General features: G+C 36.7%; 1 protein-coding gene across 1 annotated transcript in view; it reads right to left on the bottom strand.

Moving 5' to 3' along the window:
- The window catches only part of LOC103257154 (exocyst complex component 4), a 235,348-nt gene that overhangs the window by 129,357 nt on the left and 90,406 nt on the right, over positions 1-15,585 (bottom strand). Inside the window, exon 6 of the mRNA XM_008054880.2 lies at positions 4,578-4,821. Within this exon, the coding sequence (XP_008053071.1) occupies positions 4,578-4,821 (244 nt within the window). The remainder of the gene's footprint in view (positions 1-4,577; positions 4,822-15,585) is intronic.

Here is a 15,585-nt window from a genome sequence, read left to right as displayed (position 1 = left end):
GGAGTGCAGTGGCCGCTCCGGGCCACTGCAGCCTCGACCCACTGGGCTCCGGCGATCCTTCCGCCTCAGCCTTCCGAGTAGCCGGAATTACAGGCGCGCGCTACCACGCCTGGCTGATTTTTTGATTTATTGTAGAGATGAGGTCTCACTGCCCAGGCAGGTCTCGAACCCGCGGGCTCAGGCAATCCACTCACCTCAGTCTCCCAAAGGCGCGGGATTACAGGCTGAGCCACCAAGCCCGGCTTGCTCTATAAAAACAATCACCTCATAAATCCTGCCCACCCACCCAGACTCAATATGGTACCCTGGCTGCCCACCTGCGTGGCACACTTCCTAGTTCTCTGCAGTTCTTACCATAGTTTGTAACAACAGCCTAATCTAAGGGCCCTCGGATGAATGCCTTTCTTCCCTTTAAATTCCACAAGGACAGGAACCTCATCGGATTTGTTGAGCATTTTAGCCCAACTCTGGCCCTTGGCTGATAGTTAACACATATGGGATTCACTCCTGCCTTAAACGAGTACTCACGATGGGTCAGGTGGGTGCCATCGAGATTCTAGAGAGATGGTGCTGAACAAGGCTAACTAGTGCTCACGCTCTTCCTCTTTAGGGGCAATCAATAAAAAGCCAAACATAACAGACAGACACAAAAAGCACAAAAAAGAAACTCAATGAACAATGTCCAGTTAGTCTAAAAACACGCATGACATTTTTTCATACTAAAATTCTGTTTTATGACTGTTCATGTCCTCATAGGCATCTTCGTTTCTAAAGAGACCTCATTAAAATAACTCAAGTAATAATTTAATTTTTAAATAATGATTTTATTTTTCACTATAACTTAATAAAGTTGCAAAATAGAACAAAAAACAAAACCTACAGCCTTATGATCCAAACAAAACTATGTTTAGTATTGGAGCCTATTTCTTTCCCGTATTTTCCATGAATCTTTCTTCACTATCAGAGCAAGCACAAAACACACAATGTTCTCTGCTTCTCATACCTGACACTAACCTCCTCCTAAGAGAGTTAGTGAACATCACAAAATGGTCTCCTTCCAACAGGGAGAAAGGTCTCATTGGCTGCCACAGCTCCAGCTCATCCAGCCCTTTCTGCTCTCCTAAGCCAATCGTACTACCCACAAGGCGCAGGCCTCAAGCACCTTTGCCTGCAATTAATAGCTGCCTTGATGTTTAAACAGGCTCATTTTCAAAGAGCCAGAGCAGGTGCCCACATATGCCAGTCATTCTCTTTTCCCACATTCTCCTTGCTTCCATTTTCTTGAAAAGATATCACATTTTTTAGAAGAATTGTTTTCTTCCGTATCTTCCTCATTTTTTTTGTTGTTAAATATTACAGAACCGAAATAATAAATGCTTATTGTTTTTTTTTTAAAATTACAGAACTTTTTCCAGCTTCTATAAAATAAAAATGATATGAAAATACTCATGAGCTAGATTTTGGGAAAGAATCAACAATTAGGCAGCAGGAGTTGAAATGGATGCTGAAATACAGAGGCTGCAGGCCACATTCACCATCTGAAGCTGAAGACACTGCCTGTCTTTTTGGGGAAATAATGGGTAGCAGGTGGTTCTGGTAAATTAGCAAGGCGCAGGTTACCCTAATGTTTACCAAGTTGGCAATAATCATAGTTGAATATTTTCCTTTAATAGTAAGTAGAGGCTTAAAGGCACTGACAGATTATGAATAAACAGAAAAGAGAAGATATTTCTCCTACAAATAGTTTGGGAGCTCAAAAACAAAACAAAATAAAATAGTACATGGGTTACCAAAGTGATTTTTTTAAACTGGCTGGGAAAGTATCCTGGCAATTGAAAGCAAGACGAAATTCACTAGCCTGGCTCCTTCAACATTTCTAGCAAAATAGCACACAACATTAATTCTCTTTACATAAATACAAATGAAAACAAGCCTGCAATGCACCACATACAGAATACATTTAATAAAATGATGCGGAACAATGAAATTTTTAGAGACAGTTACAGTACTGGGATCTTGTCTCAGAATACCTAATGTTTTGGAACAAGCTAATTCATTGGAGAATAGGGGAGAAAATATGCACGTTGAGAAGGGAGGATTCGTGGTTCTTTTAGCCTGTGCTCCAGTTTTAAGAAAAACAGATTATGCCTTTAGCCATAAGATTCCTTGAATGGTAAATAATAATAATAATGCCAAGTGCTATGATTTTACTTTTCTCTGAAATAAACATCACTAGCACTTTCCTTAGTTTGATGCACACAAAGCAACATGCAAACAGGGGACAATTTGACAATATCCTTTCTAAAATTCCAATCCTCTAGAAGCAACAATACTGATCATTTTTGAATGATTGTGATTAATTCAAAATAAGTAACTCAAGGAGTTTTAAAGCATTTGGTAGCACACCAGAGACCAGTTCAAAATTATCAGTCATTTGGAATTCCAGCCCAAGAATTAATCTTTTGATCTTGAAGTGGTTTACCTCAAATATTTGCTTTCTCTGTACTATTATATCTCATAATAAACAGTTTGGGCCGCAAATTTTGGATTTGTATTTTTTTTTAAGTGGGATCGTGTTATAGACATGAAGGCTAGGTAAATCGCTTGTCAATTTGTTAGTGTCCAATATATCCTGCCTATAAAACCTTTTAAAAATACTTACAAAAAAATAAACTTAAAGGGGGGGTGGAAATTCTGCTACTGACTCATTCCTCATAGAGAAGCATTTAGTATCTCCTGGGGCAGTGTGTTAAACTTCTACTTCCAGTGCTGTAATTTCCACTCATGAATTCTAGAAGCCTAGGTAATGGAAAAGAAAGAGGTGAAAATCCCATGAAAGACACAGTGCTTTTAAGGACACTGTAATGAGATCTGCAGAAAAGTTATTGATCCATGCCCTTTCATTTTATTTCCAATATATATTACAGTAACATTATTTCCCTAGGAAAGTTCAGGGTATCCATCTAGGGATTTGAAGCAACAGGACAAAGAGTAAACCAGAATCTTAGCATATTCATTAGTAAAGAGTCCAAAGGTCTTTATGGAAATCCAGGCACCAGGCAAAGAAAGAAAAGCAAAATCCAAAGAACAGTTCTCCAGGTTCCCTGGACCATAATGCAAGTGATTAAAGAACATGGCAGCTGAGGAAGATGCCAGTAATAAACAAACATGTATTCACTTACATATGCACGTGCACATAACCACATGCATGAACGTGTTCCTGTAACAGAAATTACTGGTGCCACTCTACTAAGTCCCACAACCATATAACCTCATTTAAAGCAAGAATCCCTGTAAGACAGTTTACTTTCTGCAGACCACAAAGCAGGAATACAAACGAATCAGAGGTTTGCTTTGAAACATTCTGTGTGAGGAGGATGTAACGGGTCATTTCTTTGGCCAATCGTAGTACTTTTGAATGAAGTTTACAAGAAAATTAATTTTGAATAGTCTCAAAGTATAATTAAAGTCAATGTTATTTTGACATACAAAAGAATATGGAAGTATAAATACATTAGTTTTTCCCAAAAAATCTAAAGTAAGTCTGGGGAAGTCTATACTAAATGGGCTGTTATTATTTCTCCTTAATTGTATCTTCTTTAGAAAAAATTGTAAGGCCCTAAGAGCAAGCAGAGGAAATGTCCTTAACAATAAGACTACGACTCCTACATTCATCTCCCAGGAGCTTGAACCATTCACGCAAACGAGGAGCCAGGTTCTACCTGCCCTTCATTCCCATGTGAAACTGAGTTTCCATTGGCCTTTTTATCCCTATGTCAAGTCCCTGCCTCTGTGCATGTCTGGTGGATGAGAGAACTTAGGGGAAAGAAGCAGAGGAGGGAAAGACAGGAAAAGAGACCCCTTCATAGTGAATCTCTGATTTTCCAGGAAAGCCTCAGTTTCAAATATCTTATTCCACTGTCAGACAACATTAGTCTATTATGCCCTTAAATCTTGTTTGGCAAACATGATCCCTCAGTGTATAATAGTCACAGAATTAGAATCTGAATACAATTTCAATATTCTCCTTATAAAACAAGAATTATAAAATCCAAATCCTATTTATTGTTTTAAGGAATTCCTGAGACTGATTTACCTCTTGGCAAATATCACCATACATTAAAAAGAAGAAAGCATGAGACAGATGAAAGACCACGGGTTTTAGAACCAAGTGGATTTGTATTCAATGCCAAAACCATCCACTTATTCTACGGGCTTGAGCTAATAACTTAATTCCTGAGTCCCAGGTCTCCTAACTACAACAAGTGGATACCATTATCTCGCTCATAGAGCCATAGTGAGAATTAAGTGAGATAATATACAGAAGTTGCCTTGAACACTACTTAGTGTATGTTCAATAACTGCTACGATCATTCAATTCATTCATCCAATGTATCTGAATATGGATGACATGCTTTAAAATTTCTCAACAACATTAAAAACCAGGCAGCTGAATTATGCCTTGGTCAAGCTGTTTTTACTGGTCTGAGTTTGTGTGGGCAACACTATCCCAAGTTCAAGAAAATAATGCCAGCAGAATGTCAAAAGTGACCACGCCCCACCCCTGGCATTCCTACCTTGGCTGGTTCTCCACGGGAAGGCTCTCCCCCCTCTGGTAGCCACTGTCCGCCACCTGCGTGGTAGACCTCTTCACAATTTGCTTGAGTTCCTGCTCCAGGCGCTCTTGGATTGCCTTTACAGTCTCTGGGATCTTCTTCAGCTTGGCCAGGCCCTTGATGAGGACGCCCATAAAAAGAGTGCTGTTCTCCTCTGGGTCCAATTCCAAATCCTCCTTGATGTCCTGCAGATTCAGTTCCCTAGCTGCAAAACAAAACAGCAATAATCACAGACACAAACTCCATTCTACATTCACAAACAGAGCAGTCTAATAAATGGGATCACTGCATTGACTATGCCCTTAAAGGAATTCAAGAAGATTTTTCCATTTAAATTATATTTTCATAGTAACTATCTAAGAGTCACAAAATAACAGCTATAGTCTGCAAATCATACCCATCAGTAAGTAATAAGATGTAAAAGCAATTAAAAATTAGTATGCGCATCTCAGTGGGAAGTTTTCCAAAGACTATTACTTCCATGACTCTATTGGCTCATGACATTTAATAAGCACTCACACTGTTTATAAAATGCCATCTATGGTGCTGCCAGAGAATTCTAAAGAGTCAGATCCTATTCTCAAGTTCCTGTTTATCCTGCTTATTTCCAGTGATAAGCAACTGGAGAAAAAGACATTATAAGTACATGTAGAGGGAAGAAAGCGGAGTTAAAATTATAACAAATTTTAAAAGAAATAAAGAAACCTGAAGGAAAACAACAACATGAGACAAGACTTTGAGGAGAAAGAGTAATGAAGAGATATTTCATGAATAAAAAAGAACAACCTCCTACTTTTCTTTAAACATAGGTTTGCTATGACATCATCATCTATCAGAGACAGATCTTACTAATCACCCATGAAACGTTTCTGAGAAGTAATGTTATACATCAAAAGCCTCTGTAGGGTGGTAGTAAACAGCTCTCATCCAAACCCATTTGATTTTGGAATGGAAGAAACAGCCAAGAACAGTGGTTCTCTACCCTTGTGTAATGCTAGGGGGAGGAAGGGCAGCAGATTTACCAAAAGTCACAGTCCTTCGCTTCCAAATAATACATACACACCCAAAATTCCATACATGAACTCAGGGGCTTCCACAATTGCCAAAAAAACAGCAGGTTACAAATCTCTAGCTCACACGGAATGTTCTCGTTTTACAAATGGCTGGATTAAGACATAGAAAAGCAAAAGGGAGTACAGGTCTCAAGCTGAACCTAACAGTCAAGAGTTTTCCCCACCCACCTCTGCCCTCCATCCTTCAAAACAAATGGAAGATTTTTTAAACGTGTGATATATGAAAGAGTAAATGCATCCTTTTATTGCAGATTTAAGCTCAACTGGATGACACTCTGTTATTCAGTACTGCTGGAGGAATATTGGAACCCTCTTAGGAAAGAATGAACACACTCCAGGACATGTAGTAACTTCTTGGAACCACCACATAAAGTCTCTACAACCTCTACTTCAATGACGTGGAATCCTCTGGAGGCCAAAATCAGATTCTCAAAAATCCTTTGTCGAGGGCACCCAACTTACAAAATGCACTTGAGGAGGAATATGGAGAGACAGAGTAGGAAGGCCAGGAATCTCCCCCACCTACACAACTGCACTGGCAGAACCTCTCCAATGTAACCACGAGGGGGGACCCCCAAAAAACAAAATTTATTTCTAAAAATGTGCATTTATTTACATGTTTAAACACCAGTCATCTACAAAGTCCTCTCCATACACCTATGGAGATGCTTTTTCCGCTGCTCAAAATAGTTTTTGAACTCATCCATTTTGATGTCTCTTAGGATGCTTCTACCATTTTTTTGTTTCCCCTCTTCCACACAGGCAAAATGTTTCCCTCTGAGGACTTTTTTCATCCAGGGAAACAAAAAAAAATTGCTCGGGGTGAGATCAGGTGAGTAGGGAGGGCAGGGCATGGGGTTCATGCTGGGGTTTTTTGCCCAAAAACTGCTGAACACTAAATTAACTGATCCTTGGGACACAGACTGCCTACACTGATTCTTAAAAAACAAATAATAACAACATAAGAAAATAACAAAGCCTGGGAAAGAAGGAGAATCTGATTTTCAGAGTCACCACATTATTAGATTCAAGTGCCCAGTTTTCAACAAAATACCACAGGGCACACAAAGAAAGAGAAAAATATGGCTCATTCGAAAGATAAAAGCAAACCAACAGAAACTGTCCCTGAAAAAGACTTGATGGTAAATCTACTAAAGAAAAAAGCCATTTAAATGCCTGTCTTAAAGATGCCCAAAGAATAGAAAATATGAAGGAAGTCAAGAAAATGACATATCAACAAAATGACAATATTAATAAAGAGATATAAAAACTAAAAAGAAATCAAGAAATTTGGAAGCTAAAAAGTATAATACTTAAAATGAAAAATCACTAGAGGGACTCAAAGGCAAATTGAAGCAGATAGAAGAAAAAAATCAGTAAACTTGGATTCAAGACAATGGAAATTATGAGGTCTAAAGAACAGAAAGAAAAAACATTGCAGAGAAGTGAGCAGAGCCTACAGGACCTTTAGATCAAACACATTAACTTACACATTGTGAGAGCTCCAAAAGGAAAAGGAAATGGAGCATAGAGAATAATTAAATAAATAGTAGTAGAAAACATCCCAAATATTATGAAAGACATAAAAAGAAAAATCCAAGAAGTTCAACAAACTGCAAGTGAGAGGAACTCAAAGATATTTCACTTTGAAAAGACAAACACAAAGAGATAATCTTGAAAGCAATGAGAGAAGTAACTCATTACAAAGTGCTAAAAGAAAAAAAAAGGTCAATGAAGAATCTCACATCTACCAAAACTGTCCTTCAAAAGTAAGAGATAATTAAGACATTCCCAGATTTAAAAAAAGCTAAGGGAGTTCCTTACCACTAGAACTGCCCTGCAAGAAATGCTCTAGAAAGCCCTGCATGTTAAAAGTAAAGGACATTAAACAATAACTAGAAACCATATGAAGAAATACAGATTTCAGTAAAGGTTAATAACTAGGCAATTATAAAAACTATTATAATTGCAACAACAGTTTATAACCATTGTTTCTACATAAGAGACTGAAACATTCTGAAAACACAATTATTGGTCTAAAAGCTAATATTGTTGTAACTCTGGTTTGTAAATCCATAGTTTGCATTCTATATAGTTTAAGAGGCTAATGCATTTAAAATAATTACTTATGTTTTGGATCGCACAATGTTTAAAGATGTTATTTTGTGATATTAACAACTAAAAGAGATAGGGAAAAAAGCTGTAAAGGAGCAGAGTTTTTATATGTTATTGAAATTAAGCTGGTATAAATTTAAGTTAGAGTTATAACTTTGGGATGTTAAATGTAACCCCCATGGTAACCACAAAGAAAATTGCTACTGAATGTGTATCAATATAACATGAGAAAAGATTTAAATCTTTTACTACAAAAACTCAATTAAACACAAAATAATACAGTAATGTGGAATATGAGGACAAAAAAATGATAAGGCAGATGGAAAACAAATAGCACAATGACAGAAATATGTCTTTATTAGTAAATACTTTAAATATAAAAGGATTAAACTCTGTAATCAAAAGAGAGAGACGGGCAGAATGAGTAAGAAAACATGATCCATCTGTATGCTGCCTACAAAGGTACAAATAGATATCCAAAGGCACAAGCAGACTGAAAGTAAAAGGATGGGAAAAGATATTCCAAGCAAAGAGCAAAAAGAGAACAGGGGTGGCTATACTAATACCAGAGAAAAACAGGCTTTAAATCAAAAGGATTACAAGAGACAACGAAGGACAGTACATATTAATAAAAGACTCAATACAGCACAAAGATATAACAATTATAAACATCTATACACCTAATGATAGACTATCAAAATACATAAAGCAAAAGTGGACAGAATTGAATGGAGAAGTAGACAGTTCTATAACAGTTGAAGACCCACTCTCAATAACTGAACAACAAGATCAAAGATACATGAGAAAATAGAGGACTTAAACAACACAGTAAAACAACTTGATCTAACAGACACATACGGAACATGCTATTCCACAACAACATACACAGTCTTTTCAAGTGCATATGGGACATTTTCCAGGATAGATCATATGTTAGGCCACAAATTATGTCTCAATAGATTTATATAGATAGATATCATACAAAATATTTTCTCTAAACAAATAAGGATAAAGTTAGAAATCAATAACAGAGGTGAAACTGGAAAATTCACAAATCTGTAGAAATTAACACACTCTTAAAATAACCAAAGGAACAAAAGAGAAATCACAAGTAAAAACACAGAATTACACAGAGATAAACGAAAATGAAAACACAATATATCCCAATACTTATGGGACACAGAAAGAACAGTAATAATGGGGAAATTTATAATTATAAATACATGCATTAAAAAACAAGAAAGATCTCAAAATAACAATTTAAATTTACAACTTAAGGAACTAGAAATGGAGAACAAACTAAACTCAAAGCTAGCAGAAGAAAGGAAATAATAAAGATTAGTGCAGGGATAAACAAAATAGACAACAGAAAAACAATACCAATAATCAATAGAATTGAAAACATCAACTAAAAAGACAAATCTTTGGCAACATGGATTAAGACAAGAATAGAGAAGATGTAAATTACTAAATGAAAGTTCCTAAGTTCATAAATGAAGGCTGTATTACCACTGATTCTAGAGAATTAAAAATGATTATAAGAGAGTACAATGAATAACTGTACACCACCAAACTGTATAACACAGATGAAATGGACAAATTCCTAGAAACATAAAGCCTATCAACACTAACTCACAAAGAAACAGAAAATCAAAATAGACCCATAATTTGCCAGGAGACTGAATCAGGATTCAAAAACCTCTTGACAAAGAAAAGCCCTAGACCTAATAGCTTGACTGATGAATTCTATCATACATTTAAAGAAGAACACCAAATCTTCCCAAATTTTTCCCAAAAAGTAAAGAAGAAGAAGAAAAATGTCCTAAGTCAGTCTATGAGGCCAGCATTATCCCGATACCAAAGTTAGACAAAAATACTACAAAAAAACTATAGTCCGATATCCCTTACGAACACCAATACAAAAATCCTCAACAAAATACTAACAAACTGAATTCAGCAACATTCTTATAGAAAATACACTATGATCAAGTGGAAAATATTCCTGGAATGCAATGATAATTTAATATATGAAAATCGATCTCTGAAAATGAAGGGGCAAAAGCACATGATCATTTAAATTGACTCAGAAAAATCATGTGAAAAATTCAATACTCTTTCATGATAAGACTGAACAAACTAGTAACATAAGACAATTACATCAGTGTAACAAAATTAATGTATAAAAAAGCCACAATGAACATCATAATCAATGGTGAAAAATGGAAAACTTCTCCTCTAAAATTAAGAACAAGGCAAGGATGCCCACTTTACTACTTCTGTTCCACACAGCACTAGAAGTAATAGCCAGAGCAATTAGGCAAGAAAAAAAAAATAGCATTCCAATTTGAAAGAAGTAAAATCATCTCTGTTTGCAATAATATGATCTTATATACAGAAAACTCTAAAGATTTTATCAAAAAAATAAAAAACTATTAGAACTAATAAATGAATTTAGCAAAGTAGCGGGATACAAAGTCAACAAGCAAAAAAGTCAGTTGCATTTCTAGAAACTAACAATTAACAATCTGAAAAGGAACTTACAAAAACAATTTTATTTATAATAGCATTAAAATGAATAAAATACACAGGAATTGACCCCAAAAGTGAAAGGCCTACACAATGAAAGCTACAAAACACGTTAAAATAAACTAACAAAGACATAAATTAATAGAAACATATCCCATACACATGGAATGGAAGACTTAATATTGTTAAGATGTCAATATTACCCAAGGCAATCTACAAACTCAATATTGTCGGAGACCCGCTCCGACCGAGGGTGGGTTAGGACCCGCACCGGAGAATCTGGACGGCGAGAAGAGACCACTCAGAGGCAGTTCTTCGGGGAACAGTCTGATCAGGACTGAAGCCAAATTTTATTCGGACTCCTTCCAACTTATATACCATTTTCTATACCCTCCAGCAGTGTGATAATCATTTGCTGGGGGCGTACAGATTCCATGCATATCGCACTTTACAAACTATGCATCACAAGACCACCACGAGACTCGCAAGCTCCAAGCAGACAATTCGAACTCCATGATGCCTGTCGTGCTTCACAAAACCCACATTAAGGTCACAGGTGCACAATTTCAATACAGATTGCTCAAAGTGTTTTCCATAATGTTCAATAAATCATTCATATTATACTCTTTGTTCTAAACCCTGATTAATACAAAAACTTTCTAAGTTAACTCTAGGTTCAATCCAAGTTCATTGACTCCTAATATTTTTTAACGATTAATATTATCAACTTAACACTATACTATAATCTATAAGTTTACTTAAATGACTTAGCTGTTAGTTATACTATTAACCTATTATGATTTAACGTAATGCCTTATAATTCAGTTAAAACTTATTCTTAAACTACCAAACTTTACTATAATTCATATGAGTTTCATATGTCTAAACTTTAATTCTTATATGATCTAGTGATTGGACTTTAATACTATGCTATATCTTATTAAGCTAATACCTCATCATTAATTCTTTTATAAATCGTATAGTAACTATTATATTTGAATAATGTAGCAAAAGGAAACAAATCAGCAAGCACAAATTTACTCAGATATACTATAAAATGTAAATGCAACTATGAGTGCATATGTATATATTTTATCCTAACAAGTCTACTCTAAAAATCAAATAGTAGCTGTCACACTCTTGAACAAGGAAATGCATGGCCGCCATGACGGTGGCCATGGGCTGAAGCAGACAGAGTTTCGGTAATTAACGAAACAAAAGAAAACGTTCTGCCTGGCTAGAGGCAGGGCCAACAAAACTATTATGGTAATTTAGTTTCTAATCTTAGCCCTAGGGGAAACTGCTTTTGGGAACAAGAGCTGACTAACCAGTCTACCAGGAAATAGAAGTTTTAAAATATCTAGAAAGAAGTAAAACTTAGAAGGGACAAGGTCATATAAAATAATTCTGCTGTGCAACTTTCCATCAGGTGTATAGAGATTTACTTATAAGTTTTACTGCCATGTATGCACACTGGTCACTAATCACACGCCAATATTATAGGTATAACTGATATCCTATGTCAGAGGCGATCTTCCAGATGGGCCTTTACAGGCCTCAGCCATGTAGCTATAGATGTTGGCTCCCAACACAATATAATCCTCATCAAATCTCAGCAATGTTTTTTTACAGAAATAGACAAATCTATCCTAAAATTTATATGGAACCTCAAGGGACCCCAAAGAACTAAAACAATCTTGAAAAAGCAGACAAAGCTATAAGACTCACACTTTCTGATTTCAAAACTTACTTTAAAGCTACGGTAATCAAAACATGTGATACTGGTATAAAGACAAACATACAGGCCGAGTGCGGCCGGTCGCACCTATAATCCCAGCACACTGAGAGGCCAAGGCAGACAGATTGCTTGAACCCAGGAGTTCAAGACCACCCTGGGCAAAACAGCAAAACCTTGTTTCTATAAAACATCAAAAAATTAGCCGGGTGTGGTGGCATAAGCCTATAGGCCCGGCTACTTAGAAGGCTGAGGTAGAAGGCTAGCCTGAACTCAGGAGATCAAGGCTGCTGTGATCACCGTTATCATGCACTGCACTCTAGCCAGAGTGAAACACCAACTCAAACTCAAACACACACACACACACACACACACACACACACACACACACACACACACACACACAAGGCAAACATACAGACCAACAGAATAAAATAGAGCACCTAGAAAAAAACCTTCACATATATGGTCAAATGATTTTTTGACAAGGATACCAATACCATTCCATGGGAAAAGACAGTCTTTTCAACAAATGTTGCTGGGAAAACTGAATACTTACATGCAAAAGAATAAACTTAGACACAACACCACATTAAAAAAACGAACTCAAATGGATCAAAGACCTAAATATAAGATTAAAACTATTAAACCCTCAGAAGAAACAGAGGACAAAAGCTTCTTGATGCTAAATTTGGCAGTGATTTCTTGGCTGTGATACCAAAAGCATAGGCAGTAAAAGAAAAAATAAAATTGGACTGAATGAAAATTTAAAAATTTTTGTGCACCAAAAGACATTATCAATAGAGTAAAAAAGGTAACCCACAGAATGAAAAAAAACTTGCAAATCGTATATCCAATAAGGAATTAATATTTAAAATATATGGAGAACTCCTAAATTTAGTAACAAAAATGTCCATCTCAAAAATGCACAACTTGAATATCTTCTTTTCCAATGAAGATATACAAATGACTAATATGCACATGAAAAGATGTTTAACATAATTGATTAATGATTATTAGGAAAATGCAAATCAAAACTACAATGAAGCAGCATCTCATACCCAACAGGCTGGCTACTACAAAAAAATTTTTTTAATAAAAACAGAAAATAGCAAGAGTTGACGAGAATGTGAAGAAATTGGAACACTTGTACACTACTAGTGGAAATGTAAAATGATACAGCCACTATGAAAAATACTACTGTGGTTCCTCAAAAATTAAAAATAGAATTACCATATATTCAGCAATTCTATTTCTGAGTATATTCAAAGACTTGAAAGCAGGATCATGAAGAGATATTTGTATACTCATTTTCATAGCAGCACTATTCACAATCACTAAAATATGGAAGCAATACAAGTATCCACAATACATGAATGAACAAGCAAAATATATGCACATTCAATGGAATATTACTCAGTTTTTAAAAGGAAGGAAGTTCTGACATATGTCGTAACACAGATGAACCTTGATAACATTATGCAAAATGAAGTCTGTCACAGTCACAAAAAGGTAAGCACTGTATGATTCCACCTATATGAGGTACTTAGAGCAGTCAAATTCATAGAAATGTCAAGTAGAATGATGGTTGTCAGGGGCTTGAGGGGAGGGGAGACTGGGGAGTTAGTCTTTAATGGGTAGAGGTTCACTTTTAGAGATGAACAGTGGTGATGGTTGCACAACAGTATGAATGCATTTGATACCACTGAACTATACATTTTAAAATAGTCTAGCCGGGCTCAGTGGCTCAGCCTGTAATCCCGCACCTTTGGGAGCCTGAGGTGAGTGGATTGCCTGAGCCCGCGGGTTCAAGACCCGCCTGGGCAACTTGGCAAGACCTCATCTCTACAATAAATCAAAAAATCAGCTGGGCATGGTAGCGCATGCCTGTAATTCCGGCTACTTGGAAGGCTGAGGCAGAAGGATTGCCGGAGCCCAGCATGTCAAGGCTGTGGTGGCCGGGAGCAGCCACTGCACTCCAGACTGGGCGACAGAGTGAGACTCCAACTCCCCAAAAAAAAAAAACAGTCTAAATCGTCGGGGCAGTGGCTCATGCCTGTAATCCCAGCACTTTGAGGGGCCAGGACAAGATGATTGCTTGAAGCCAGGAGTTTGAGACCAAACTGAGCAACATAGCCACTACACAAAATAAAAAATTTAAAAATGAGCTGGGCATGGTGGTGCACACCTGTGTTCCCAGCTACCCTGAGACAGAGGTAGAAGGATCATCTGAGTCCAGGAGGTCAGGCTGCGGTGAGCCACGATCATGCCACTGTACTCCAGCCTGGGCCACAGAGTAAGACTCTCAACTCAAAAAATAAAAATAAAATAGGTTAAAATGGTAAGTTTTACGCTACGTATACTTCACCACAATTTTTAAACATACACTTAAATATGAACCAAAGGTATTTCAATTACATATGTGATATAATTACTTATATGAGTTTTGTTCTTCTGTGAGCACGTGATATAAGTCTTCCCAGGCTCACTAGATCCTTGAAATCCAAAAACAGAAACACACATAATCACCACAAACATGTGGCTTTCTTGGCAGTGTGGAAAGCATTTCCCAATACGGTGTTCAATAAATGCCCTTTTTAATATTAGCAAGACTGGAAGTAAAGCCAAGAAGTCTTATACCTCTAAAGATGGCAACTCTGATAGCAAATTTAAAAAAAAAAAAGCTTCCAAATGTGACAGTCCAAGGATAAACACTTTCAGCTACCAGTTTTGTTTCATGCATGAAGAAGCTAGATACTTCAGAAGTCTTCCCTCCAGCAAAAACAAGCCCACAGGAGCAGAAAAAGGCACTCGGCAGTCAAGGGGCCACCTAAAGTGGGTCTGGCAGGGGGGGCGAAACAAGCAAACTATAAGTGAGCTTCAGGCATGAAGACAAAAAGTACCAGGAATTGAGCTGAGACAAAACACTCTCCACAGAAGAGCACATGAGGCACAAACATGACACATGCCAAGGGCCACCTGATCATCGCACTGAGAACGTAGCAGTTAGCAAATGCCCACACAAGCAATCCACAAGGATGACAGATGAAGATGTAAGTGTAGCTTAAATCAGTAAGACCTAAGATTACATGGCATTTAGCCTCTGATATGCACACTAATGTGACAGATAGCCCATTAAAACACAACAAACAAGCAGATATGAGTAATAAAATGCCACAGTCCCAAATGGCACATTTGTCTAGAAACTTATCTTTTTGTTTGTCTCATGAAATCTCCTAGAGCAGAAACATTGAACAGATCCAATATTAATTAATTTATATTATCTACTTCACTTACATCAGCTCAAAATTAATAGGCAATTTAAAAGGATAATATAATAAACCATGAGTAGTCTAATAATCACAAAAGCCCTGTGAGGTCAGGTAGAATTATTGGTGCTTTATGAAAAAAGCCCCGTGCAAAAATAATTTAACCAAAATTCAGTAAGGCCTCACACGGCAATTAGAACAAAATGTATATATTTCAAAACTACTGAACCCCAAATCATTCCCTAGTATCT

The sequence above is a fragment of the Carlito syrichta genome, unplaced genomic scaffold (assembly GCF_000164805.1).
Source record: "Carlito syrichta isolate Samal-C Ts95f unplaced genomic scaffold, Tarsius_syrichta-2.0.1 Scaffold301568, whole genome shotgun sequence".
NCBI lineage: Eukaryota > Metazoa > Chordata > Mammalia > Primates > Tarsiidae > Carlito > Carlito syrichta.
The sequence above is the reverse complement of the archived record's forward strand: the minus strand, read 5'-3'. Positions and strand labels throughout refer to the sequence as shown.